This window comes from Protobothrops mucrosquamatus, unplaced genomic scaffold, assembly GCF_001527695.2.
Source record: "Protobothrops mucrosquamatus isolate PMUCROS unplaced genomic scaffold, P.Mucros_1.0 scaffold117, whole genome shotgun sequence".
Taxonomy (NCBI): domain Eukaryota; kingdom Metazoa; phylum Chordata; class Lepidosauria; order Squamata; family Viperidae; genus Protobothrops; species Protobothrops mucrosquamatus.
Genome location: NW_015386489.1, coordinates 1,094,459 through 1,122,293, shown reverse-complemented (window position 1 = coordinate 1,122,293; position 27,835 = coordinate 1,094,459). Strand labels below are relative to the sequence as shown.

Sequence of the window (27,835 nt, the reverse complement as noted above, 5' to 3'; positions counted from 1 at the left end):
TCTCTCACCAAAATAATCTAGAGTCGTTGCCGCTTTTTTGCAGTGCTTTTGGGGAAGCTTCAAAGTTTAATATAGAAGAGGCGAGGGATGAGGGTGCATATTACCAACATCTCTATGTGTTTAGCTCAGTATTTCTGAGCTCTGGGAGTTGAAGTCCAGACCATGCTGCCAAGGCTGAGAATCACCAGTTTACCTGTACTATACTGCTACCACACATCAGATGACAATCTTTGGAGATCCATCAAGCCCTACTCTTCCCATATACATGAGACTATGCCTGGGGTATCCAGCATTTAAAGTTTTAAGTTAATAGTTGCATCACGAAGTTTTGTTCATTTGAGTACTTTGCACCCCATAAGAACAATCCAAAATGGCTGATGCTTCTCCTTATGATTAAGTCACCAATCTTCTGCTGCACTGAAGCAAGTGGGGCAAGAAGAATGCTGCATTCCCATCTTCAGGTAAAACATTAAGGAAGTCTCTCAATTCCAGTGCCGTGGCAATGACTGACAATGTTTCTGGATAAAAAGGACACAAACATTGTGTTTAATACCCCTGAGTAAAGCTAGTTCTTTCATTTAGTAATCATTCAAAGTTACAACAGCACTGGGAAAAAAGTGATTTACAACTGATCTTTGCACTTACAACTGCCATAGCATCGGTCAAGTGATTAAAATTTGAGAGCTTGGCAACCAGTATGTATTTACAAAGTCCTGATTGCCATTTGTAACCTTCCCAGCCACCTTCTGAATGAGGGCAGGAAACCGGATTCGCTTAACAACTGCCTGATTCACTTAGCAACTGTACTGATTTGCTTAACATTCGTGGCAAAAAAAGGTAGCAAAATTGGGTGCAACTCACTTAACAACTGCCTTGCTTACCAACAGAAATTCTGATTCCCATTGTGTTCATAAGTTGAGTACTGCCCATATCTCCACCAACTTTTAACGTGGATTAAGATGGGTAGCGTAAAAATTTAATAAATAAATAAATGAGCAAACGTTGCTCCTTGAAGATTGTTACTTGTGGTCTGCATCTAACAAAAATGTGTGATTTGCATTGAATCCAGTTCTTCAATTTAGACACTGAAGTGTAAACACTCCACAACATCCTCTTGAGAGCGAAAGGCTATTCTATGTACCGCAAAAGCTCTGTGCTATAAAAACTCTTTTTTTTTACCTTGCAGTGATGACAGAAATACAGGGTAGTTTTCACCAACATGTCTGGTTCGTTTACAGAGTTCAGGAAGAAGTTTGTTCCACCACAAAGCCTAAAGCCAGTCAGAAAATAAGATCCAGATAGAAAATCAAGAGTGTTATTCTTGAAGAAATCCAACTTTTCTTCTTCTTCTGCTTATATTTACTCATAAAAGCATGGCAGTGAGCGTGTTAAATAGCAAACCTTTAAATATGCCAGACTTGCTGCTCCTGTGTTTAAGATGTGATTCATTCAGGAGAGGTTCAAGATCTATCAACCAATGAAGTGGGATGCGAGCTCCCTCTAGTGCCATTCAAAGTGCCAAAGAGCATTGGGGAAGGACAGTGACATTCAACGGCCTGCGATAACTTGTGAATATTATTTATCATCTTGTCTCCTACCTAAATTATTGGAGTAATTCAGAACCTCAGGTAGTTATTCTGAGGTTCTGAAAAGACACTGTTTGTCTAAATGGAATAAATACAATGACTAGCACTGATGATGTTTGGGTAATGAAACATCTGCAAGAAAACAGGCAAGCTCAGAGAGCACCAAGGACCCCTCATAATTATATTGCTCCATTTTCATTTTAGAACTACAAATGTCAGTGAGCATTGCCTAGACTAGCCTTTTTCAATCTGAGAGTCTGCTGGTTTTACTGGTTAGAAAATTTAAGAAGCATGGACTCAAAACAACTGAGGTTGGGCAAGATTAGAACATACAGGGCTTCCAGCTGATTCTTAAAATGCATACACAGGATTAGTAACCCAATATACTTCCAAACACATCTATGATCTATTGACAGCATAACCTACGTATGTGGTTATTATTAAGAAACTCCTGCACAATTTATTCAGCCAGCAAGTATCAAAGACATACTTTACAGTATGAGATATGATAAGGCAAGCAAATGCCAGGCTGGGGAAACTACATTGAGGAAACAATAAAGAATACTTTATAATCTTCAAAATTTTGCACCATTTCACCATTTTAACAAAATAGAAGTTACGCATTTCCCACATTCAATATAATGGGGTTACTTTGTTCAGTTTTAAAACTATTGACTAGATATGGTACAATAAAATTACATATGAGGAACTGATGTACTAAAATGTTCCTGTGAAACTGCAATGGTTTGGATTTTAGGAGGACAGGGAAAAAAATGACAGATAACTATGATTATTAACGCTCACCTGATGTTCATCCCTCAGCTCATGCTGGGCATAAGGTATGACAGCTTCAGGGCACCTATCCAGAAGTTTGTCAATAGCTGCTTCATGCTGTCCTAAACATGTATCACAAAGAACATGTATGCTCAGACCAGAAATAGAATCTTCTGGAATATTCTTCACAAATGGGAGAATGGAGGATATTTTGAAGGATGGACTGCATAAGAGAGACTGCAAAAAGAATAGGAGAACAGACATATTATGGTAGGTCTGGAAAGTGACACCAAAATGGGGAAAAAATTGAGCAACTTATTTTGATATGAAGTTTCTGAACTTAAGGATTTAAAAGTTATAGCTCTCACTGAGGTTTTCATCTTTAAAAACTGCAAGGTTGACTAAGACAGTACAGAATTGAAGCAACTACAAATCTGAATTTGACTTACGACGCTAAGTCTTCCTTTCCCTTTGCTATTTGATGCTAGTTTGTAAAAGAATAGCCAGTAATAACTATTTTGCTCAGTGTATAACAGTTTTCCTTGTTTAATACTATACTTTCATAGTATACTATACAATACTTTCATATTGATGCAAAGTATTATATCTTCAGAATTGGTTTAAGTGTGTGAGGTGTGTGTGTGTCTCAGGACAGAGTGTTTAAGGCAGACGTTTTTGAAGGAGTTGTGCTGAAGGGAAAACACCAGCATCCTTGTGAGTAAGCCACAGCATCAGATTTTGAATGTCTGCAGACTCAGTGCTGATCTGAAGAAAGAGCAGCTGGGGGAGGGAGGAAAGTTGAGGTGAAGGTTGAGGGAGACAGTAGATGCCAGAACAGGACAAAGAGAAGCATGCAGAGAAAGCACCAGCTTGATTATCCTTACCAGGCCTGCATAAACCAACTCTCCCATCCTTCTATGGTAGTGTTTCTCAACCTTGACAATTTTAAGGCATGTGGACTTCAACTCCCAGAATTCCACAGCCAGCATTGCTGGCTGTGGAATTCTGGGAGTTGAAGTCCACATGCCTTAAAATTGTCAAGGTTGAGAAACACTGTCCTATGGTGCCTGGCTGGGAAGAAAAGAGAGCTGGTTCCTTATGCTAGAAAACCTTACTCACATGGAGGGAAGAGCCAGAGATTACTCAACTAAAGAGTTGATTATATGCTCAGCATTTGAGGCTGGAAGGCTTATTGAAATTGTTAGTTGTGACTGCAGAAGATTTCTTTCATATCTTTTGGGCAATCATTTGTCCCTGGGATGCAAACATTGTAAGGAATGTGAGGAGAAAGAGGCTGGCTCTATGGGTTTTATCTCTTGCACAACACTTGCAGTCATCCATCTCCTCCATGGCAGACACTGTCTGTTCATTAAGGGAATATTTTTTTAAAAAGTTAAAAATAAACTTCTAAATCTAGTACACCTATATTGAAACCTAACACCGAGAAGCTCAGGAACATGGACTTCCACTATTCATTCCAATATTTCAAGGTTCACCTACTGCTTTATTTCCTTATCTTACTCTAATCATAAACCTATTGATTATAGAATAGGGGAAATTTATTATCACATATATTAATGGTAGCTCTATTCCTCTTCATTCCAGAAGTAGATTGTCTATTATATGAGTGTAATTGGCCTAAACCTGCACAGATGTCAAGGGCTCGGGAGAGAGAGAGAGAGAGAGAGACAGACAGACAGACAGAGACACAGAGAGAGACACTGTGTGTGAACATATGTCATACTTGTAATTTTGAAAGGTCATCACATGAATTCCAATCAGGAAGAGGTACTAACGACATCATAAATATAATCCAAGAAAATATAAGTCCATAATCACTGCAGGAATTTATCTGAAACCACCAAACAAAAGTTATTGTAAAAAAACAGATAGTCATTTGCACTGCAAGCATATTTACATTCAGCTTTCTAGTCTCATTTAACATTTACTGCAAAGATAATCAACTTTACTTAATTAAAAAATAATCACAATAACCTACTATTTGATATTGCACTATTTTCTTATGAAATGCAAAGCCTTTGATAATTAGAACTTTTAAATTGTGCATTTAGACAAATAAATAACAATTTAATAACAGCATCAATTCTCTTAGGTATCCTCTATTGCTGGTATTTGTTACCATTAGAAATCTCTAATAGAGCTGGAAGCACATTGTTTCTCTTCAAACTGTGCAAAATAAACTTGGTATAGAACTGTCTCGCAGAAATGGGTAGTTTATAAGGCCACATGACTACAAACCATGGAACCAAGACAATTATCATGTGTACAAGAATTCAAGCTGTAGTTTTTATTTTTAAATAAAAAATTACACTGGCCCATCCCACCCAATCAGGCAGAGAAGGTATGTTGCAGACCCGGTTAAAGAATTTCAAATGGTGGGGGCTAGGAAGAGAGCCTTCTCTGCCATTACCCCTGCGCTATGGAATATTCTTCTCCCAGAAGTGAGGCAGGCCTCCATTTTCCTGGAGTTAAGATATGATCTGTGGCCTCATGTGAGGAGCCTAGGAAAGCACATAGCCATGAGGCTGACTGGTGTGCCCAGAGCCCCCCTTTGCCTTTTAACTAATTTTAACAGTGTTTAATCATCCTTCTAAAATTCTAATTTTGATATACAATAAAACATTAAAGTATAAAAACAGTATATCACCCAAAGTCTATCTCCAAGGGAGATGGGTGGTTCAAAAATGTGAAAAATAAATATTTTATTTTTTCTATTTCTGAAGGCCACAAGAAAAAGCAATTTTGATTATAATAAGTACAATTTATAAAAACGTGTTCTTCACGAACAGTAAATTTTTAATTCACTGTTAAGAGATGAAGCTCTTTGTATATAGGAAAATCACTGTTCTATGACTTTTCTATACAAAGAAAAAAACTAAGTTTGAAGAAGAGGACCTTCATTACTATCAACTGAACAATCCTTTTGATATACAGAGGGCTGGCAAATCCCGAATACAAGACATTTATGATGAATTTTTTTAATGTTCTGCATTATACATTTGTGCAAAGTTCACATTTCACTAAGTCAGGATTAACAGACCTAGGCTACAAAAATCTAGACCATCAATAGATAGAAGCAGAGTAATTTTTTTTTAATTGTCTTTCTCTGCTCCCAACTACTGCTTGTATAGATTTTGCAGACTAGATCTGATAGCTCTAACCTGGCTTTATTTAGCTTGTGATATGGATTTGATCAACTGTGTTTTCCCCCCATAAAATGGTTTCAAGAGCCCTGATGGCGCAGTGGCTAGAATGCAGGATTGCAGGCTAATTCTGCTCACAGTCTGGAGTTCGATCCTGAACCGCTCAAGGTTGACTCAGCCTTTCATCCTTCTAAGGTTGATAAACTGAGGACCCAGATTGTTAAGGGCAATATGCTGACTCTGTAAACGGCTCAGAGAGTGTTGTAAAGCACTACGGGGCTGTATATATGCCTAGGTGCTATTGCTTTGCTATTCAAGCCTTGGCTTATCCTGATATACACTCTGTCTCTTTTCCCTATCCAAAGTACTTTACCAAATCTTCAGTGGTTTTTAGAGGCTCAGTGTCAGGAAGCTCTTTCCTGGATAGTCTCCAAATATATTGTGTAGCAAGTTTAAAATGTAATTTCTGTGCAATCTCTTCATGAGTACATGCTACAAGCAAAGCTTCCCAGAAGTCTATCAAGAATTGGGGAACAGCATCTTCATTTTTACCACTCAGCATCTGCATTCCAAAAATATATAAAAAAGGAATTACTTGTACTATGTATCACTGCAGCTCTTTTCCCCTCAAAAGCTGGGGAGGTCACTGCTATCAAAGATTGCTCACTCCAACATTCAATCACAGTTTGTTTTAAACACTGCTAAGCTTTAATTGGTGGGTTCATTCTTCAACTGCAAACAGGCCTTACTTTGGTTAACTGACATGCATGAATCATACTATTACATTCAGCTATAAATACAAAATTAGGAAAGAATAGATGTATTTTCCCGGAAAAAAAATCCACACTTAGAATTGATATTGCTTTATCATTTTCAGTTCTATGCCATTTTCCCATTAAAAGCCATGCTTTTCAGTGACAGCAATTCAAATCAATCTTTGGCTGTATTAATTGTCTATTACATGAATTAGACTATTGGATTTTTTATACTTCTCTTTCGTAGAGTAGGAGAAAAAAATGACTCCAACTTTTATATATCATTTAATCATAAAGTCTATAGACTGGAAACAGAACGATTTTGATAGATCTTAACTATAAGGATGGTAGGAGTTATGTTTTTTATTTTATTTTCTATACTGTGTTTTTATTACTTTTAAGCCACCTAGAGTCACTATGAGGAGTAGGCGGCCATATAAATTTCCTAAATAAATATATAAATAAAAAGAGCAAAAAATAAATAAATGGTGTACAACAAACCTTGATATAAGAGCCTGCTTCTTCCAGTTCCATTTTATTATTCTCATGTAAAGCCAATAATGAAGCTAGGAGAAATCCAGGTCTGGTCTCTTTCAGGTACAAAGCAAGTTCAGTTGGGTACATTTGTCCTTTAATGTGCTGTTTTAGAAGTCTTGGCTCCCGAATAAAACCACATACCAATTTCATCTACAGACAAAATACAAGATCTAGCTAGTGGTTCCACCCTACATTTTGAATGGTAGCCAATTTATTTTTTTCGATTTTTAAAAAAAATCTAGCAAAAATATATGCCTAGACCAGGGGTAGGCAACCTTGGCTCTTTTATGACTCGTGGACTTCAACTCCCAGAATTCCTGAGCCACCTATGCTGGCTCAGGAATTCTGGGAGTTGATGTCCACGAGTCATAAAAGAGCCAAGGTTGCCTACCCCTGGCCTAGACCATATTTATTTCAAAAGACCAGGGTGCAGATGGTATTCCTAATGTCAATGGATATTACATGGTAAACAAGCTAAGGGACACAATGTTTCATTGCTTTCCTTTGCAGAATGATCAAGCCATGACACATTCATTGCTGTGGTTTACACTCACATTGTACTGACAGATATTTTAATCATGCTTTACTAAGTCACAACTAATTAGATTTACACACATAAAGCTGAAAGCAGATTAAATTCATTTTGAATTAACATTAACTCAGTCTAAATGACCTCTATCAAGTTTATCCTCAGTCCAAGACCTGAAAACTGTAGAATTAAAAACTGATTTGCAAATAATACAATCATTATTTGTAAATATATCCATTAGGAGTAGTCTTATTGGAAAGGATGTGAAGAAAGATTGTTCTCAATTCCTGCTGCTCATTGAACAGGACCTAGTATTTTCACTTAACTCCTGAAACACATGCTCCACCTCTCTGAGCCTCAGCAATGTGTGATGAGACAAAAACATGTTCAATCCCACAGACTAGATTGTGCCAAGAAAATGTAGAGAATGTTATGCACAGACGTTCAGGATAAGCTTCTTTGAGAAAGAATGCCAATAAGATTGCAGCAAAAAAGATGCTGTTCCACGTGGAAGTACACAATTCCTTTCTGATACTTAAAACATCCGTACTGAACCTGATACTCTGCTGATGTGGTGGATCACCCCCACAAAGGCACTTTTGGTCTGGACTTACACTATTTTCAGTTCAAGACATCTGGAGGTCATTAGAACAGGGAAAACTAACAAAAATGTGAGCAATGTAAAACAGAGGAGGGATATTACATTCATCTGAAAAATGCTATAACTAGAGCGTAAACTCATCCATCAAATCTCTTATTCTGCAATATAACTTCTATCTTTATTCTCTAACAATGTGAATTGCAAAAATACTATATCTAAAAGGAAATAGAACAGCCATTTACTCTCTCCTCATGAAAAAAGGAATCATTCATTCAAGCTTAGGACTGAATGCCAAGACAAACCCTTCTCACTTCCTGACTGCCACTTACCATGCTAAGACATTGGCCCACCTATAATGTTGCGCTATAAGGAATAGTTGCAACAGGGATTTTTTCCCTTTGTCTGAGATACTGGGGTCTAGGAACTTCAGTCTGCAGATGGGAGCTCTGCTCCTGAACCTCTGTTCTTCTCCAAAACAGTGAACAGACTGAAATGTCTGCACGGAGGAAAAACTTCATGGAAGATCTACTTCCAAACATAATTGTTAGCAGAATGTTGGTACCAATTACCTCTATTGTGCTATAATGATGTGTATGTATGTGTACATATAGGATATGTATCCCCCAATGATCTGTACCTCTGCTTGGCTGTCCAGCTCCCTTTTAGATCCATCCCAATCCCCCTTTTTCAGAGCCACTGAAGCCTTGGCCAATGTCACCACAACAGATGGCGCCACTTTTTCTATCATTTCCAGATATTTCATTGCCATTTCAGGGCATACATTTTTCATGCAAGGACTGCAGAGGATGTGGGGTATCTGGTTTGGCTCAGCATGGTAGAATATCTGGAGCACCTTTGCAGCCCAGTCCTAAAAATGCAAACAGATATATTAATCTAGTTCTTGTTACAATCTTATTTATAACACAAGGCATAAATGTAATCAGCGGTTATCAAACTCTCTAAAAGGTCATAATAAAATATCAAAAATAATGGGAAATAGCTCATGAGAGAACTGGATAGATCCCTGAATCATGAAATGCTCATAATTTGCAACAGTTCTTTCAAGATCCAACTTTTCCTGTCTTCTTACTTGGGCAAAATATGTAATCTTTGGAGGAACCTACAATAGTAGGCATCTGAGAGCATGTAATGGCTGCATTCACAGTCAAAGAGTTGCCAAATATAAACTATCCTGGGAAGTCCTCTACTATGCCAGTGGAATTTTTTGCCTTTGTGGGAGAGGAGAATACTCTCAAAGGCACCCTGGGCAATTGTCAGCCCTTTGAGATAGACCACGTCATCAGGAAATAGACTTCTCAAGAATGATTTTTATTTTTGATGCCTTCAAGTGAGTTTTGATTCCTGGCAATTGCCTGCATTAGTTCCTGTAATTTTCCTGATAAGATTTCAGCAATGATTTGCCATTGCATACTTCCTAAGGTTGAGAGAGAGTGATTGGCTCAAGGTCTCTCAGCTGGTTTTTGTGGCTAAGACAGGACTAGAACTCATGGTCTCCTCCTGGTTTCTAGCCAAGTGCCTTAGCCATATAGATAGTCCTCAACTTAAAACCATAATTGAACCCAGAATTATAGTTATATTTCCTGCTGGTTGTTAAACGGGTCGTCAAATGATCAGGCTGATTTTATGACATTTTTTGCAGTGATCGTTAAGCTAATCACCGTGGTTAAGCAAATCTGTGGCTGTTAAGGAAACCCATTGCCTGCAATACACATTTGAAATGGAAATGGAGATAAACACCAGTTTTCAGGAAAAAGAAATGCCAAGTGACTGGTAGTAAGTCAAGGACTGCCTCTATCCTAAACTGGCTCTCTTTTATGAACAGCACAGGGGAAGTATAGCTTCTCAGTTTATAACAGAACACCTATTCACTGTTTAAGGCTGCAGTCCTAAATCCACTTACCAAGGATTAAGTTCAACAGGACTAATTTCTGAGGAAACATTGAGTTAGTTTCCCTGCATATTTATTTAACATTCTGGTGGCCAACAGTAACAGGAGTCATTTTCTTAAATGCTTTATTTACTCTATTGACTTTGTTCATTATTGTGAATGAAAGAAAAGAATCAACACAAGACATGAACCTTTTTATATGTATGAAGGACTAGCAAAGAAACCCATCATCTTACTTCATTTAGCTTTTCATCTATGTCTTCATACAAGGAGTGCTGCAAGTAGAATATAAAACCTTTTTCATACTTCTGTGTTTTATCTTTAAATGTTACTCGCTTCAGAATGTCAGATACAGAAAGGCTGGACATTTTATAGTAAGGGAGTGCAAGATGGAAGTCTTTGGTGTCAAACCTGAAAGCATAGAAGACAACAAAGAGATTAAAATCCATATAATAAACATCTCTCTGTATGGGTAACTAAAATTAGAGTTGGTCTTACAATAGTCTTGTGCTGGAACTACAGGCACATAGCTAATGAATCAGGTTTATTTTGTAAGAAGAGAACATGATATTTTTCATAAATGTGGCTCTAATTTAGCTCATTATAAAAAATTTCTTACATAATTTAAAATTTAGTCTTTTCCAGGCTGTATATCTCCCTCCACAATCTCTAAATGTGATTTTAACTTTAATTCTAGCAACTGTAATATTCAAAGACCTCTGAAGAAAACCAAGACATGGAAAATAGCTTACAGAATATTAAGTTCAACCATTAGAATGGGAATTTCAGACTTCATACTTTCTCTTCAGATTTAGCATATACTCTTAAGGTAGATAAGTACAGACCACAGTACAAAATTAGGAAAAGAGCCAGAAGAATATAAGTTGAGATGGGGATGAAGGCAAACTAGGTTAACTATGAAGCTCTTTAAATTCTGTGTGTATTGTTCTGAACTTATAAGAGAAAACTCCTTTTGACAAAAATGTGGGCAGTTGAAAGCAGAAGTTCAAGCTGCTTCTTAATCATATCCTATATAAAGCAAACAAAAAGATGGGGACTGGAAGATTGATTGCCACGTCCTTTATTTTCTTAGACATTCTGCATCCTCGAAATGAATTGACTCCCATTTTCTGCTATCATTAAAGATTATGGGACTTGCAGTCCAAACACACACACACACTGTGGATGTATGTGTGATAAGATATATATCTGGCCTGACCTATTCTCCCTTATTTCTTTTAGCTAAGCTGAAGATGTACAAAGATTATTTATCTTTCTTAAGATAAGAACACAGTAGTGCTAATCTTGAATCAAAGGTGATCTCTAAGGCAGTGCATGGTTTTTAAGAAGACAATTCTCCAATGAAGTTCCCAGTATAATTTCCTCCCTGTGATATGATCGGAATAAAGATTTTTCTTGCACAAAATATTCAGACCTGCTGTAACAGTCTCCAAGAAGAGCACAACTCTCATGAAATGCTGCTAGGAGAGCTTCCTTCTCCTCCGAGTCTTTCAGAGCAGGATCCATTAAAGCTGTTCTGACTAGCAAATGAGCCTCGCTTAAGAGATGAATACAACTCTCTGTTCTTACATTTTCATAGGTCTTGCTGTATTCTACCTAAAGCAGAAAAAAGAGGGTTACTTTCAGGTTCACGTTAGGCCACAGTACATTATCCTATTTCTGTAAGTCAATAAAATAAATGCAGAATAGCACAGTACCATTTCTTTGTAGAGTTGGAGAGTTGAAGTTGTGTTCACAATATACAAATTCCATCCAGATTCAGATTCTGGGGGAATCTTAGGTTTGATGTTATCAGCCTTTCGGTAACTGAAAGGATATATATGCATTTGTGAATTTTAAGTTTACACAACCATAATAATTTTATCAGTTATTTTAGAATTCTTTCAATAGCAACGGAAAGGCAAGAACATATGTTCCAGATGATTAGTTGCTGAATGATCTCCTTCTGGTCCCAAACATCAAAATCTTGTCTCCACCCCAAAACTTGAAACCTTTATGCTTACAGGAATCTTCGTGAAAGTGTTTTTTTCTCTAGAATGTCTTCAGAATCTGCTTTTGTCAAAATGATGATATGGTGTTTGAAGTGAGAGATGGCTTTCAGCCCTATAAAAAGCTGCATCCTCAAGGTACAAACATCAAGAGACACAGGGGGACAAGCCTGTGAAGAAACAGTATATCTTTACATTATTACATCTTAAAATTCTCTAGAACAGAAAATGGATCACTTGGCAACCTCCAACACCCATTTGTGTCCCCAAAGACTCCCAGGTTGGCCAAAAGCTTCATCCATCCAGCTGATCTTTAAAATTTGCTCCAAGAGTCACTGGAAATCAAGTGGTATCCCAAATAAATGAATAAAAAATTCTCCCCAAACCGGGTAATAAAATCAGCCCAAGGTTCATTATTTTAAGGGTTCTTAAACCTCAGTGGGCTTCTCAATAATAATTTTATAAGGTGTGATGATGGTACAGCTTTATACATATTTATAAAGACATTTTATTTCATTTTATTTTCCTCATAATTCACAATTTGAAAGTTGCATTTTTAAACACTATTTGGGTATCATTAAATTAGGGGTACTTCTGAACCCTTCTAATAAAATGCTACCCAATGAGATTGGAATGGTATCCAGTCATCTGTGTTCCCAGAGATTTTTACTGGAGAAAATTCCTAATGGGGTTTAAATTAGTTTTCACTGAACTATCTAATTCAAGATAACTTTCTTGATCAGATACTGGCAGCTTTAATTTTTCAAATATGCTGATGAAGTTAGGATATTTCTTTTGAAATGCACATCACTTTATGTTAGCTTTGCTCTTTTTGTGTCCATCTTGGAACTCTTCAAAACCCGTTTTTCATCTTCACCATGCAGTCATCCCACAGCTAGTCAATGCTGCCTCTAATGCAATGTTTGAGGTTTTCTTAACCTCAGCAACATTAAGATGTGTGAACTTCAACTCTCAGAATTCCCCAGCCAGCATGCTGAAATCCACACACGTCTTAAAATTGCTAAGTTCAAAGAAACACTGTTCTAAAGCCTTTATCCTTGTACATCTGGAGCATGTTAACAGGTTGGGATGGAGGCTGAGCTGTTCACTGAAACAGCCTAACAACAAAAACATCTTTTACTTCTCTTTCATGACTACCTCATCTGGTTCTCTGGACATGCCCTGCCCTCTGGACCTACTCTACAACTAATCCTTTGGATTTAATAGGACAGTCTTGGCTATTTTCACCCTTGACTGAATTCTGACAGTCTTTGCTATATTTCATCTGATTGTCCTTTCTGGGTTAATGACCCTCGCAAATGACACATATTTTTTATTGTTTGGTCGATGCGTGCTACCCCATTGTTTGGAAACCAATCTCCATGTCACTTTTCTCTCCATTGCCCTCTGGATTACCCCCCTCCCCATATAAACTCAATAAACCAGAACAACCCTGGTTTTGTCTAGAGGTATAGAAGAGTTTCTCTTTTGGATCCTTGGAAGGGCGAGAGTCAGGGTGGTGCTCACTATGACTCTTGCTCTAAAAAAATGTTAAATGAGGCTAACAGCTTCCAAAAGGTTGCCCACTTTTGCATCACAATTAAGGACATGTGGACTCTGGAAACAAACAAAGCTAATCTCAGAAATGAATCAGAGCACCTTTAATGTTGTATCAATGTAGGGGTCTTGCTTCCGAGCTGCTGCCGCACTACATCTCACTGTAAAACACTGCAGGTTGTTGCTAAGGGGAAAACAAAGAGGAATTAGGCTGGAATATATCCATCAGGCCACTGCCAAGGTGTTATATTCCAGATGTGTTATAACTACAACTCCTAACAGACTATGCAAGCAGGAGAATTTTAAGGGTTGAATGCTAAAGCATATAGAATATTTGGTTGAAGAAAACACAATATTGATTATTAGTGTGTAACAATGTAAACACAATACACTGTGAAATATATAGAACTACTGTTTGAACTAATCAGGTAGAGCTAGAGCTAGATTCCAGATAATCTCCTTCAGATATGGCCAGGAGAATCACCTCAACAATCCCATATTGGAGATGCAAATCATAAGTGCTCTTATCAATAAAGAGGAATTAATTAGGATCTCTGCTGAATAAGAATATTGTTTATAAAGTCTGGGTTGCCACAAAACCTTCTATATAGAACGGATGAAATGTCATGTGCAGATTTGATAAATTTAAGCTTAATAATAAAAAATCTTGTTAGTTTTGTGCAAACTGCCAAGATGATTATATGGTTTGCGAACAATATTATATGGCTTAGTACCACAATATTAAGCCACTGCAGTTTAACAAATTACAGTTAAATAATGGCTTGTCCAGAATCTATGGTATAGTATAATTCTTAAACACAGAAGACACAAGCTTTTAGATCTCTACTGCAGGCTATACAGAGGATTTTCTAAAATAAAACTTCTTTCCTTTCCAGCATTAAATTGCTATCCCATTTCATATTTCACCATGTGGAATTTTGTCTGTATATCTGGTGAAGGAACATAAATGCTGCTTTCTTATCAATATATATATATTCTTGGTCAGTTATGCTCAAACTTTGCAACCCATTTCTCAACACAGAACCTGAACCACTATTGGAATGTTCTGGACCTTAATGAAGGATGATGGACAATAAAATGTGATACCTTGTAATGACATGCAGGAACTGGGGTGTAAGAACTGCTTGCTGGGATCTTTCTGAATATTGGTAGGTAGAAATAAGTTCCACTAAGTCATTGATTGTGTAGAGGTATGCCACATGCGGTAAGGAGAAAAAGCAAAACAAACTCAGGAATTCTTGTTTAGTTGTATCTTCTTCCTTAGCTGTGACAGAAGTCCCTAGATGAAAAAAGAGAAAATCTAGTACCAGATACTAGGCAAGAACGGTAATCTTTGAGCCTCCTCTCAATCCAGCAACTTTAGAAATTTTGAATCAGATGAACTGTAGAGGTCTGGCTAATTTGGGATGATGATGATGAGGATAATGAAGAAGATATATTTGATTTGTATGGCCACTCATCTCATTCATGGGTGTCTGGATGATGATGCACTGTAACTCAACACAGAAAGAAACCACCAAGCTGAAGAAGGAAGATATATGCTAACATGCTTTCTGTAACAATTCCACTACAGCAAAAATGGTGCCAACCCCATGTAAAATAATAATAATAATAAAAAATCAGCAGGCTTAAGAAACCTGAAGTTCTTATGTATAAGTAATTTGGGGTATGAAAATGTTATGATAGAAAAATAGTGTAATTTTTGGAGAGGAGATGCTCGGCTAGCACCCCAAACTGCATCCGAAGGACGAGGATAGGGAAGGAGGCGGGATGTGTAGGATGGTTGAAAGGGAGGAGGAGAAAGAGGAGAGAGGTGTAGGTAGGAGGAGAGGAGGGGAGGAGGGAAGTAGCTAGGAAGGGTGAAAGAGAGGGTGGATGCGGAGGGGGAGGGCTGCCGAGCTGCTCTGAAAGTATATTGTATTTAATATGAAATATTTTTTTTATGTACACCATATTTGTATGATTTGGGGGGGGGTTATTTGAAAAATTAATAAAATTTGTTTAAAAAAAAAAAGAAAGAAACCTGAAGTTCCTTAATACAAAAACCAGACAAACCTTGTGGAAAATCCCAAAGGGAGAAAAAAAAATTCCCTACATACATACAGCCTAATGAGAATTGAGTATATTTGGTGGAGCCAGAATTCTGATATTCTGATGGGAGAAAAAAAAAGCAAAAGAAGCACAATAGGAACATTCTGGAAGAAGAAGAAATGACTGATTAGGCAGTTTCTTGGTGCAACCATCTGATGCAGAGCTTCCTTACATGCTCTAAACTCCCAGTGATCCTGGAGCAAAATTACCCTTAGTAGCATTAGGGCATATAAAACTAGATTAGCATTTATACCATATGAATTAGGAGATATTTTGTGGGCTGAGTACAAGAGCCCTGCAATTTTAACAGTGAAAAAAAAATAACCCAGAAACTGAAAGTGTAGTGAAAAACCTCTGCATATCCTGGGAAACTAACATGTGCATGGCATAGAATGAAGATGTTTTTGGAAAGACCATATTTGACATCCCATTACAAAATAAACTGTTCCTACAGTCTCTTCTCATAATCAACAGATCCTCCTCTTATTCCACCCAACTTCATTCCATCATGTTACAAGCTATAACTCCAAAAAAATTTTAAAGTAAAAAATGAATTCAAAAGAGACATTTTTAAAAAAAAATACTGTAACCCCCTAGAAGCTTTCAACTGAATGTATATAAATTTCTAAATTGCCACAGTATTGCAATTTATGATTGGATTTATGATTCTGAAATTCTCACAATTAAAGCTATTTTAAATATGATTCTGATCCAAATTCTTAGGTTACTGAAATTAAAATTTGCTGTCAATATATGGTATTGCATTTATTGAAAATATTTCCCCATTATAAGCCCTAGCTTTGTCTAGCATATGGTAATCTAATATTAGAAATGGGATGCATTTCTCCACAACATCCATGAAACTGTAGATTCAGAAATGTACCTGATTCATGTATTGGCAGCAGCTGAAGAGAGTGCAGTTTGGCATCTTCAGCAGAAAAAGAAAATGAGGACATATCAAGAGCAAAACGCCTACAAAGAAAAGTGACAAATGAAAAGATGATAAGCCAGCTGTTTTCTACTTTTACAATGAAATCACAGGAATCTTTATGCAATTTTTTGCTCTTTCATATTGCATTGGAAATTGCTCAAGTCAGAAGCAGCATCCAATTTAAGCAGGGCGCAACAGAAGTAGTTAAGATCTCTGTGCATTAGCAAATAAGGTATGTAAGCCTGACTAGTCTTCAAATTTGAGCATTCTTTAACAGTTCTAACAATTTGCATTTTTTGGCTAAAATGGCCTTTTAAAACTGGCACATAAGACATTGTAAGTGTTCCTATTGTTTCTTTGGTGAATTAGAACAGAGTAATAGAGTTGGAAGGGACCTTGGGGGTCTTCTAATCCCAATCTCCTGTTCAAGCAGGAGACCCTATATACCATTCCAGAAAAGTGGCTGTCCAATCTTTAAAACCTCCAGTGATGAAGCACCCACAACTTCTGAAGGCAAGCCATTCCTCTGGTTGATTGTTCTTACTGTCAGAAAATTTCTCCTTAGTTCTAGGCTGGATCTCTCTTTGATTAGTTTCCATCCATTGTTTATCTTGCCTTTTACTTTACATGGAAATCAAATGAATGTGCCCAGACTGATTTTACAAGTATTTTTACCACAATTCTGTTGTTAAGCAAATCACACAGTGAGTAACTGAATCTGGGTTCCCCAATTGTCTCTGCCTGTTGGAAGCCAGCTGGGAGTCACAAATCACAACCACATGACTGCAAGAGGCAGCAACTAAATGTAAACTAGCTGCTAAGCACAGGAAATGCAGTCTCATGTCCTTGGGGTGCTGTGATGGTTGTTAACTTCAAGGATAGGTTGTAACCCAGTTTTTCTAAGACCATTGTAACATCGACATTATATTGACAAACTGTTGTAAGTCGATGATTGATTTATTTTGGAAAATGTTGGGATACAGATACTTTATATAATTTATGAAGTTATTTATAACAACATAATCTATAGAATATATCACTACATTAGCTAACATTAGCTGCTGGAGAAAGAGACATAAAATACTACATTTTCAAAGCTTGAGCAACACTATCAGAGAGGAAACCAGGCCATTGGGATAACTAGTTTTTAGAGAATGCTTGCTGTTTTATCATCACTAGAGGGAAAACAATATGCAGGTGGACTCTCTCCTAACAGCTGAAGAGAGAGACAAATTAATATAGACAGAGATGATTTTAACATTGCCTATTTATCTATAGCTTGGAAAAAGAACATTTTGTTTATGCTGTTTTCGAAGACACCCCCCCCCCCAACTTAGATTTTAAGTGAACCATGGATGTTTTATTTTATATTTTATGTAAGCAGCTGACAATAATTTCATCGTAGTAAGTAGAAACTAGAGATGAATATCCACAGAATGCTTTGTTTAGTTTTAGCTTATTGTAAGCTGTAAACGTACTTTGCAGCTGAGCATGTTATATGAACCAGGTTACTAACATTTGCTTGACAAATTGTTAAACCAGGTATGTGGATCCAGCCAACCAGTGATATTAGATGATGATATTTGTTGCTTTGATCTGCCCCACTATAGGGCAAAGTGAAAGCTTGCATTTCACAGAGAAATGGTTATTAATATTGCGTCCTGTATGTACAATACATATATCCACAAAATCTATTATTAGCAATAATCTGTTTTATTACCTGTACAGAACATACTGCACTTGGAAATTTAAATCTTCACCAGTTAAGCTAATTGACTCCAAAATAACAGGTATCTCACACTTGCTACTTTCTTCTCCGAGAAGTTCCACGGGCTGCTGACAGAAAACAAACCCATCTGATTCTGATTGAGTTGGATCAACTTCCTCGGTTATACCTTTAGTAACTAAAGTGGAAAAGAATGTCAGTATACAATGTCAACTCTCAAGAAAACTAGAACTTAGTAGAGGAAACACTACCAGCCTAACCTTGTACAGGTAGTCCTTGCTTACCAATAATTGGGACTGGGAGCTGTTGCTAAGCAATGCAGTCATAAAGCACAATGTCACATGCCCCACACTGACTTATACTGGCAATCCCAGTTGCTGTTGTTAGGTGAATCTCACATGACTGCAGCATCCCATGGTGATCACAATCATGTGATTGCCATTTGCACCCTCCTGCCAGCTTCTCCATTGATTTTACTTGTTAGAAGCTGGCAATGAATGTGGAATGTCATGTCATAATTGTAAGCTGGTTGCTAAGCATCTGACATGCAAACATGTGATTACAGGGATGCTGCAATGGTCACAACTTTGAGGACGGGTGGTTACGTTCCCCTCATTCACACTGTTGTAACTTTGAAAGAATGATTTTTGAATGAATAACTGTATGCTGCTTTTCTCAAGACCAGAAAAACTGATCTTGGGAGGCAAAGTCTTGATCTGGGTATTTTAAATATCATACTGACCTTCATTAATGGGTATTTCAGGCTCTACAAATTCACAGATATGCTGCTTGCTATTACCAGCCAAAATTACTTTCTCCCCAGTTAGTAGCTTGAAGACAAGGACTTCCAGTTCTGCTGTGACAGCAACATACCCTGCACAAAATGCAACTTCTGTTGGGGTGAACGTCTCCATGTGCAAAATTAAGGAACGCTCAAAGTCCAGCACTTTTACATCCTCACTCACAACTAAATGCTTCAAGTGGAATAATATCAACTTATTCTTGCAGCCAACCAGTAGGTCTCCTGATAAAGGGCAACAGGAGAAACATGTGGGAGGATCAGAAAGAGGTATTTCTATGATTGACATTTGTTCTTTAGAAGTCTCAGTATAGGAAGCTTCTGGGTTATGACCCTGCATCCGCACACAAACGCGTGAGCTGCCAGAGCACATGTATCTCCAGTTAACGTAAACTCGTAAGAAGAGGGTGCTGTGTTTCTCCTCAATAGCGGCCACATAATCTCCTGAAAAGCAAAAATTGATTTTGAAAAAAATTGGCCATAAACATAAATGCCATAGTGAAACATAGGAGTGTGTATAATCAAACTATAATGTGAACTAAGTTTAGCTCTTGAATTAGCTGGAAATTCCATCAGAAGATCATGCCAAATCCGTAACAGTGCCATGAGACATTGTATTTTGTGTTTATCATAATTAGCAAACTTGTATGTTACAATACCCTGATTTACTACATGGGGATTGTGTAACATCACCGACTGGTTAAGACTGTATTTATATGTCTGTTAAGAACAGTTAATATGAAAATCCTAGCACAGTGGTTCTCAACCTTTTTAATGCCATGACCCCAACCGGTCGTAAGTCGAGGACTAAACCGGTCGTAAGTCGAGGACTAAACCAGTCGTAAGTTGGGGACTAAACCGGTCGTAAGTTGAGGACTACTCAACCGGTCGTAAGTCGAGGACTTTCCCTGCCCAGGAGCGCCGCGCATGCGTGGCCGAGGCGTGCCCTGCACCGGCCGAGGTGTAGCTGGCAAGCGGCAGAGACGGAGCAGGCTGACCACCAGCTGGCCCAGCCCAAGGGAGGTAAGGCACCTGCTGGAAAAGGGAAAAAAAAATGGTGGACAAAAAAATGGCGGACAAAAAAAATGGCGGACAGCCTTGCTTGGCGACCCCCATGAAATGGTCGATCGACCCCAAATGGTGTCCTGACCCACAGGTTGAGAACCACTGTCCTAGCAGTTTATTAACAAGGATGCTGATCATATTGACTATAGATTATAGAATAAGGACTCTTAGACAAAGACTTGGCTCAACTATAAAACTCAATCTACTGGAAAGATAAACTTGTGATTACAGTATGAGGTTGCCTTCAAACTAAGCACTAATCATTAGTTTTGATATTGTGCAAACCTCATTGCTTTTTGAAGGCATGATTTACAGTTTACATTTGGGGTTCCTCAGTATGCTGCCTAGGGACACTAACAAGCCAATATTTATAACTGCCCTCCTCCTCTAGCTCATTCTTCTTTTAATTCAATAAGAAACTGGTGTAGGGCAAAGCAAAATGTCAGCCTCTAGCATCATCTTTGTTTCCAAGCCTGCCTCTGAACTCGTAATGAGTTCCAGAAACTTCGTTTATAAGTGCCTCTAACTTCCCAGGAAAAGTATCAAGGTACGAAGGGGAACAAGGGTGGTGGTAATTAACATACTGGAAATGATATACAGTAGTGGCCAAAATTGTGGAAACCTTTTGGGAAAAGTGTACAGTAGAAATGCCACCTTTGGTTAAGTTTCCACCAATTTGTCTTCTAATTTCTTTATAACTGTAGCCTTGTTCACTTAATAATACTATTTTACATCGCTTTCTGGGAAACCAGTCAACTCTTTGCACCATTACTTTAATTTTATTATGTTTTATAAGCTCACTAAATGAAAGAACACAAAAAACCCAACCGACTTGATAGCAATCACATAACACAGACAAATCTCCTCCTCTCAGCTTTAATACATGACATCAATAACTGAATCCTACTGTGATCTGATTGGCTCATTGCCAAAACAAGACGACACCTGATTGGCTCTCTAAACACTCATGCTCATTGGCTACAATCAGATGAAGGAAAGCTACCTGATATCAACCTAAGGAAGTTGTGCTTCCTTTTTCTGGTTCTTGTTCTGGCTATAACTTTTCATAGAATACAGTACAGATAATTGAACAAACTTTGTTGCATTACATTCTTGATTAAATTATCTTTCCATTGATTTATAATTTTATGGTACTGCTCCCAAAAAAGTGTTATTAGCCATCAAACCTCAAAAATACACTTTTCCCAAAAGGTTTCCACAATTTTGGCCACTACTGTAAAGGTTTATTATTTATTAAATTTATATGTCGTCCGACTTTCTATCTGCTTCAGTGTTTCTCAACCTTGACAATTTTAAGGCATGTGGACTTCAACTCCCAGAATTCCACAGCCAGCATTGCTGGCTGTGGAATTCTGGGAGTTGAAGTCCACATGCCTTAAAATTGTCAAGGTTGAGAAACACTGTGCTAACTCCTAAAGAGTTAGGTGTTTTCCCGGCATGATTTCATAAAGGAACAAGCCCTGAGGAATCAGTTGGCCACCAGGCCAACAATGGTCATACAATTCCATACATTTTTGTCTCGCCCATCAAGACAAGAAGCCTGGCTTCGCTTATGAGCCAACTTTCGTTTAGAAAGGAAATGTCTGTTCTTTGGAAAAGGCAGCATCTTTAGTGAACTGCCTTCCTTCCGTCCGACTCGGTTCTGGATGTCCAGCCGGGCTTGCGCTTACCCACTTCGCCGTACGCCATGGACAGCACTCGGCCCAGAGTACTGAAGGAGCCGAGTGGCTCGCAGAGTTCCGCAAACACTTCCACCTTGCAGGCGCCGGGGCCGCAGGCCACCAGGAGTACGTCGCGCCCGCAGCAGAAGAGCGCCGGTTCCTGCTTCAGAGGAACGACTTGCTGCGACCCAAACGGGTGCAAGTTGTAGACCTGCACCATGGCTCCAGCTAGCCCAGGCTCCCGATCCAAACCCAACTGTCTCCTGCGCAATCCTCGCCTCTGTAGCCGCTGCAAAGACTACCGCTTCCGCAAAGGGCACCGCCCCACGCCGGTCAGCTGGAAGGAGGCGTCAGTCATGCCCCCAATCCAGCCACCGCGAAGGCAGCTTCTCTATCGAAGGCTGCTTAAGCGACAGGGCTTAAGGCTGCAGCCTGCTGTGGTTTACCATCCGGAAGGTAAACCACAATGGTCAACTTCTAAGTAGAGTGCAACAGGATTGCGCGCTACTCTCTGTACAAGAGAGAGGCGTTGTCAGCCCAATCTTGCTCTCCGCCAGGGAAATAGTTCTCCCACTCCTAAAAGTTATTTTAGTTGGGATCGGGATTGCGCTTATTTAACAGTGAGAGGAAAGGCGCTTTAGACGTGCGCTCATGTACTCGGGAGGGATTCTTAAAGTATCTGTGGGAATATGTATTTTGCAAAGAAGTTACTACGGTATTCAGTTACTACGGTATTCAGTATGCAAAGAAGTTACTACGGGATCGTTACATTCCATTAACGGGCGCCACCATTTCTTTGGGTAATTGATTCTACGGTCATAATGAAGTTTTCGTAAAATGCCCAAGAGCAATTCAACTTTCTAATTTATTTTTAATCTCTGGGTAAAAAAAAATCTCAGTAACCATGGCAACACTAATAAACAGCTTATTCTAGAATTTGTCTTATTATTTTTATGGTTGATTGCGGTCAGCCAAATGCTTAGATTGGATTGGCATTTTTGTCTACCTATCCAGTCCTTCTTAAAGAATAGACAGGTAGTTATTTAACATTAAAGTTATCGTCGCAGGATATAAATTGTTTCGAATAAAGGTGGTTTTTTTTGCAATTGACTGATGATGATTTTTATCTATTCAAAGTTAACCGCTCCCATGACGCAGCTCCATATACACGTGATAAGTAAATAACGCCATGTGACAATCGAGCCGTCAAGACACGTACATATTTATATCTTTTGGACAGTCATTGTTTTCATGCCTTCATTTGTTAATTAACAACCACGGCCAGGTTATAAAGCCCATTACGCCCCTAGTACGCTAATACATTTTAAAACAACCAATAGAAACGTAGGCATACGGAGCTCAGAGCACCGACTGTCTCCGAGTTCCTTATTGGCTCAAACTTCTGGAGACGATGTCAGCGATTGGAGGCGGCGTCGCCGTGTTCGACCAAGGAAGATGCGCGCATGCTCTCTGGCAAAGCGAAGGCGTCGGTCGGTTTTTGCCACTCTCTGCAGTCTCCGCGGCCTGAAGGGAACGTTTGTAGCCTGTGGCGGCCGGAGCTGCGTGGTGTTGTCGGGATGGCTTGGAGGTTCCTGAGGTGAGCCTGATATCCAGAGATACCAAGCATGTAACGAAGCGGAACCTTTTAGCCGGGTTGGCTCCTCCGTGGGGAATGAGGCCCCGCTGAGGCCGTGAACCGAAGCCTTGGGGGGGGGGGGGTCGCGTCGAAGCACCGCTCGGCAAGTAACGGTGTTGTTGTTCTTGCGCTCTATTTTTTTGACTCTTTCGCTTCGTTCTGTTTTCTTTTATTTGTGGTTCATTCCGTAAATCATGGCTAAATTATCCTCTAGTTAAACAGTGTTTCTCAACCTTGACCATTTTAAGGCATGTGGACTTCAACTCCCAGAATTCCACAGCCAGCGTTGCTGGCTGTGGAATTCTGGGAGTTGAAGTCCACATGCCTTAAAATGGTCAAGGTTGAGAAACACTGATCTAGTAAATAGATCATCTGGTTGTGAGCGTGTGGATATCTATGGAGATTCTCAGTCTTCCAGGTCGTGGTTGTCCCAAAGGTATTTTTTTCAAAAGGCAAACTGGACTTTTTTTTCCCCCTTGAAGACATTTCGCTTCTCATCCAAGAAGCTTCTGACTGAATGGTGGAGGAGAATGGAAGGATTTATATTGCTTGCAGCAGTGTTTCTCAACCTTGACAATTTTAAGGCATGTGGACTTCAACTCCCAGAATTCCACAGCCAGCAATGCTGGCTGTGGAATTCTGGAAGTTGAAGTCCACATGCCTTAAAATTGTCAAGGTTGAGAAACACTGGCTTACAGTCATCTAGTCATTGTCACTGAGAGTCGTTGAGGTCACTTGGGGGTTTATCTGTGCCCTCAGGGTCACCTGAATCAGAGTGCAAATGGGTGTGGAATCTTTGTGGAACTGCTGAAAGGACACTCCACCATTCATTCAGAATGGAAGAAACCTCTTGGATGAGAAGCGAAAAGGGGGAAAAAGAAAGCAAAATATATGCAGTACAACTGTAGTGAGATCTGTTCACTGGAGAAGTAGAATAACCACTTCACAAACACATGGCACAATAGGAGAACAAACCCATCAGGACAAGACTCAGCAGTCCATCTGCATTTGAAAGGCAAAGGTCACTCTTTTGAAGACAGCAAAGTCCATATCCTGGACAGAGGGGACCACTGCTTTGAAAGAGATTGAACAGCCCTTTCAACAGAGGGGGTGTTTACAACACAGTCTTTTCAGCAGTTCCAAGAAGGTTCCACATCATTTACATTATTTGGGTGACCCCGAAGACACAGATGTGGCCTCAACTGTTCTCAGAAAGAGTGCTAACGACTGCAAAGAATATAAATCCATCTTCCACTATTCAGCTCTGAACTCAAGAAGCTTCTTAGATGAGAAGTGAAACGTCTTCAAGGAAAAAGTCTAGTTGCTTTTGAAAAAAAAGTACCTTTGGGACAACCATGATCTGGATGACTGAGAGTCTCCATAGATATCCACCTTCTCACAAATAGACGGATTTCTGAGTGTCATCAGTGCTCCAGATCAATGCATTATTTTCCCCAGAATGTTCATAAAGTTAAAATGTAGAGAAAGAGCTAAAACCTGAGACAGGCCAGAGTGACTGGGAGACACATAACAGACACTAATAAGATTTTAAAAAGTTGATTTTTTCCCCCCTGGAATTTTTGAAGGAATAGTGGACTTTCAAAACAAAGTGAGATTGAACAAATAGTCCATGTTCTCCTGCCTAGCTCTTAACAATGTATTTTTGCCTGTTGCATTTATAGAAAAGGGTTGAAAGTTGATTGTGTCAGTTGAAAATCCAGCAGTTGCATTAGCATACAATTTGTAATTGTATGTAATTTAGCATACAATTTATGCTAATTGTATAATCTTAAGAGTTTTTATGACAATGCATTTTTTTTTAGCATGCTTGCTCACTTCACAATTTGGTATATAGCAAAAAGGGAGAAAGTTATCCAACTCCATAACATCAGGCTAGTGAAAGTGGGGTTTATATATATCTTGTAATAGTTTCTCCTGTTAGTGTTAGTATGGGTGTTTTTGGTAATTCCTTGATTAGGGTATTGTTTTCTTTGATTGTTTAGTATTAATCTCTATCTGGGTATTGCAGAGCATGTATTGTCTTTTTGTTTCCTTCCTTTTTATTGTCTTTTGAATGGTGTGTAAATGTTTATTTCTATGTGTCTGTTGATGGCTGATTTGTCTATGGCAAGCTTCCAGAATTCCTAGGGTGTGGTTTTTTTATTTTGGCTTGTCTAGGATGTTCACAGAACAGCAACTGGGAACAACAATAGTTCTACAGGGGTAGTTCTCAAGCACCCCTCCCTTGGAGTGCTTATGATCCAAATTTAAGTTCCAAGACTCATGCCTTCCTCTGATCACATGACCACACTTTGAGCATTCAGCAGCTGTTTGCAACATACTGTGGTCACATGAGTTTTAAATGATGGTTTTGTCACAAACCATTTATTTCCAGTTTTTGGCAAAACTGTTTGCATAGTGACCCATTCGTTTTGTTAATGACTATGCTATTTACTTAATTACCACATTGTTTAATGACCACTGCAAAAAAGCTCATAAAATTGGGTCAGTCATGAAAATTAGAAATGGTTCAACTATAAAACTAAGCATCCTATACTAAGCTACTCCCCGCATGTACCCCCCTCTTTTTGCCTAGAAATCCCTGGTGCTCTTCCATCCAAGTAATGATGTAGCCTAACTTTAATTTCCTGTAAAACAAGGTACCTGATGAGTTACTAGGAGAAAGATAAATCTAATTACTAATTTAATTATCTAATAATGAGAACTTGGAGGGATTGCTTGGTAATGGACTGCTTGAAGAATAAATTAGCCAAGTAATTGTGTTTGCTTTTAAAAAGTTGTCAAATCCAAACCTTGAAGACCTAAAATAACTTCCTATATAAAAATTGTTTTACCTTGTCTCCCCCCCCCTTTTTTTTTTGTAGAGACTTCTCATTGGAATTGGATCCTGCTTTGTATGGAGATAGGCATTACAATGTTTTTACCCGTGAATTTTATCCCAGCTTAGAAGATATGGGAATTGTTACTTCAGGGATTGATGAAGACATAGATTCAGCGGTATTATTTGGAACTTTGCGAGGAAATGTGGTTGGTTTACGGTATTATACTGGTGTGGTAAGTTCAGAATGATGAGAACTGGTGATATGAAGCTCTAGCTTTGTTGAGATTGAAAAAAAACCTGTTTTAAAAATTATTACTATCTTGAAACACTGGATCAGTTCATGGGCCACACAAACTATGGTATGTTTTTCCAAGTGTCAGAGCAGTGAGCAGGTGCCCAGATAATTGCTTTTTTTTTGGATTCAGAGACAATGAGCGGTCCAATAAATAAAGGGGTTTTAAGTTTAATTGTTGGCTAAAAGCATATCATAAATAGCATACATGCAAAGCAAAGGTGACACCCAGGCTGCCAGGAGCTCCTTAATAACAACAGCAGAGATATCCCATGGGCAGCTAGTTTCCACAATACCTAGTGCTCACTGGGTTTCCTGCAGAAGCTGCCAACAAATAGCAACAATCCCACAGTTTTATTAAAACTTGGCAACATGACTTCATGGCCCTGCTATAGTCAGGAGACTGCAAGACCTGACCTGACTCTGGGATGAGAATCAAAAGTCAGAGTTTTATGGCAGGAAAATCTTTGAAGCTATGTGAAAGTTTCTTCTCTCTTCCACCTCCCCTTCTCCTTAGTTCAGCAAGCAAGAGTGAAAAACAGGCTAGCTCAGAATGAGCTCTAAACTTAACTTTTCTTAATGTGAAAGAGAAATAATATGTCACTAATTTCTTGCAACTATAATGATCTTCTGCATTGCCACTACATGGTGTAGTTTGTTTAATTTGGATTTACTATGTTATATGAAGCCAGAAAATATAGCTTGTAATTTATGGTATTGTATGCTATACAAATCAGTAGATAGTGATTAAGCTACAGCTTAATGTTATATGTGAACCAAAATTTGTGTGCTTATCAGTAATTGTCTGGAAATTGTAATTGTAATTGTCAGATTATTCCCATTTTAGCATGCAAGTAATATCAAGAAAAACAGCTGTCAGTTCAAATGTTAATAGTTATCTATAAAGCCTAAATAATTAAACATTGCTTCCGCAGTACCATTAATCCATGAAGTTTGCAAGGTCCTGTTATGATCCCACAAATTAGATTGGATGACAAAATATAACTAAGAGTAGGGCCTTTTGGATAGAATCTATTATTTAAAGAAAAAAACGTTTTGGTTAAACATTTAAGAATAATTTAGCAGTCTTTGTGTCTGGTTTAATTGCAAATATTAATTTTACAGGTCAATGATAATGAAATGGTGGCTCTCCAGCGAGAACCTAATAATCCATATGATAAGAATGCTGTAAAAGTAAACAATGTGAATGGTGATCAGGTAGGCCATATAAAAAAAGAACTGGCAGCATGCTTGGCTTATATCATGGACAACAAATTGGCAGTAGTGGAAGGGTAAGAATTCATTTTGAATACTATTTCTCCCCCCCCC

At 38.5% G+C, this 27,835-nt stretch overlaps 2 protein-coding genes across 2 annotated transcripts in view; one reads left to right on the top strand and one right to left on the bottom strand.

Moving 5' to 3' along the window:
• Positions 1-36: 36 nt before the first annotated feature.
• On the bottom strand, positions 37-22,023 carry HPS3 (HPS3 biogenesis of lysosomal organelles complex 2 subunit 1). The gene is made up of 17 exons (XM_015812951.2): positions 21,746-22,023; positions 18,933-19,433; positions 18,185-18,368; positions 16,417-16,505; positions 14,529-14,721; positions 13,524-13,605; positions 11,880-12,034; positions 11,574-11,682; positions 11,291-11,472; positions 10,092-10,266; positions 8,584-8,814; positions 6,781-6,966; positions 5,898-6,086; positions 4,105-4,212; positions 2,391-2,597; positions 1,180-1,270; positions 37-518 (listed from the first exon to the last, which is right to left on the bottom strand). The coding sequence occupies exons 1-17, from the start codon at positions 21,954-21,956 to the stop codon at positions 394-396; spliced, it is 3,018 nt and encodes a 1,005-aa protein (XP_015668437.1). The 5' UTR covers positions 21,957-22,023; the 3' UTR covers positions 37-393.
• A 1,213-nt stretch (positions 22,024-23,236) lies between these two features.
• HLTF (helicase like transcription factor) overlaps positions 23,237-27,835 on the top strand; it is a 25,017-nt gene continuing 20,418 nt past the window's right edge. The window contains exons 1-3 of the mRNA XM_015812944.2: positions 23,237-23,333; positions 26,258-26,447; positions 27,632-27,798. Coding sequence (XP_015668430.1) covers positions 23,314-23,333; positions 26,258-26,447; positions 27,632-27,798 — 377 coding nt within the window. The 5' untranslated portion in view covers positions 23,237-23,313. The remainder of the gene's footprint in view (positions 23,334-26,257; positions 26,448-27,631; positions 27,799-27,835) is intronic.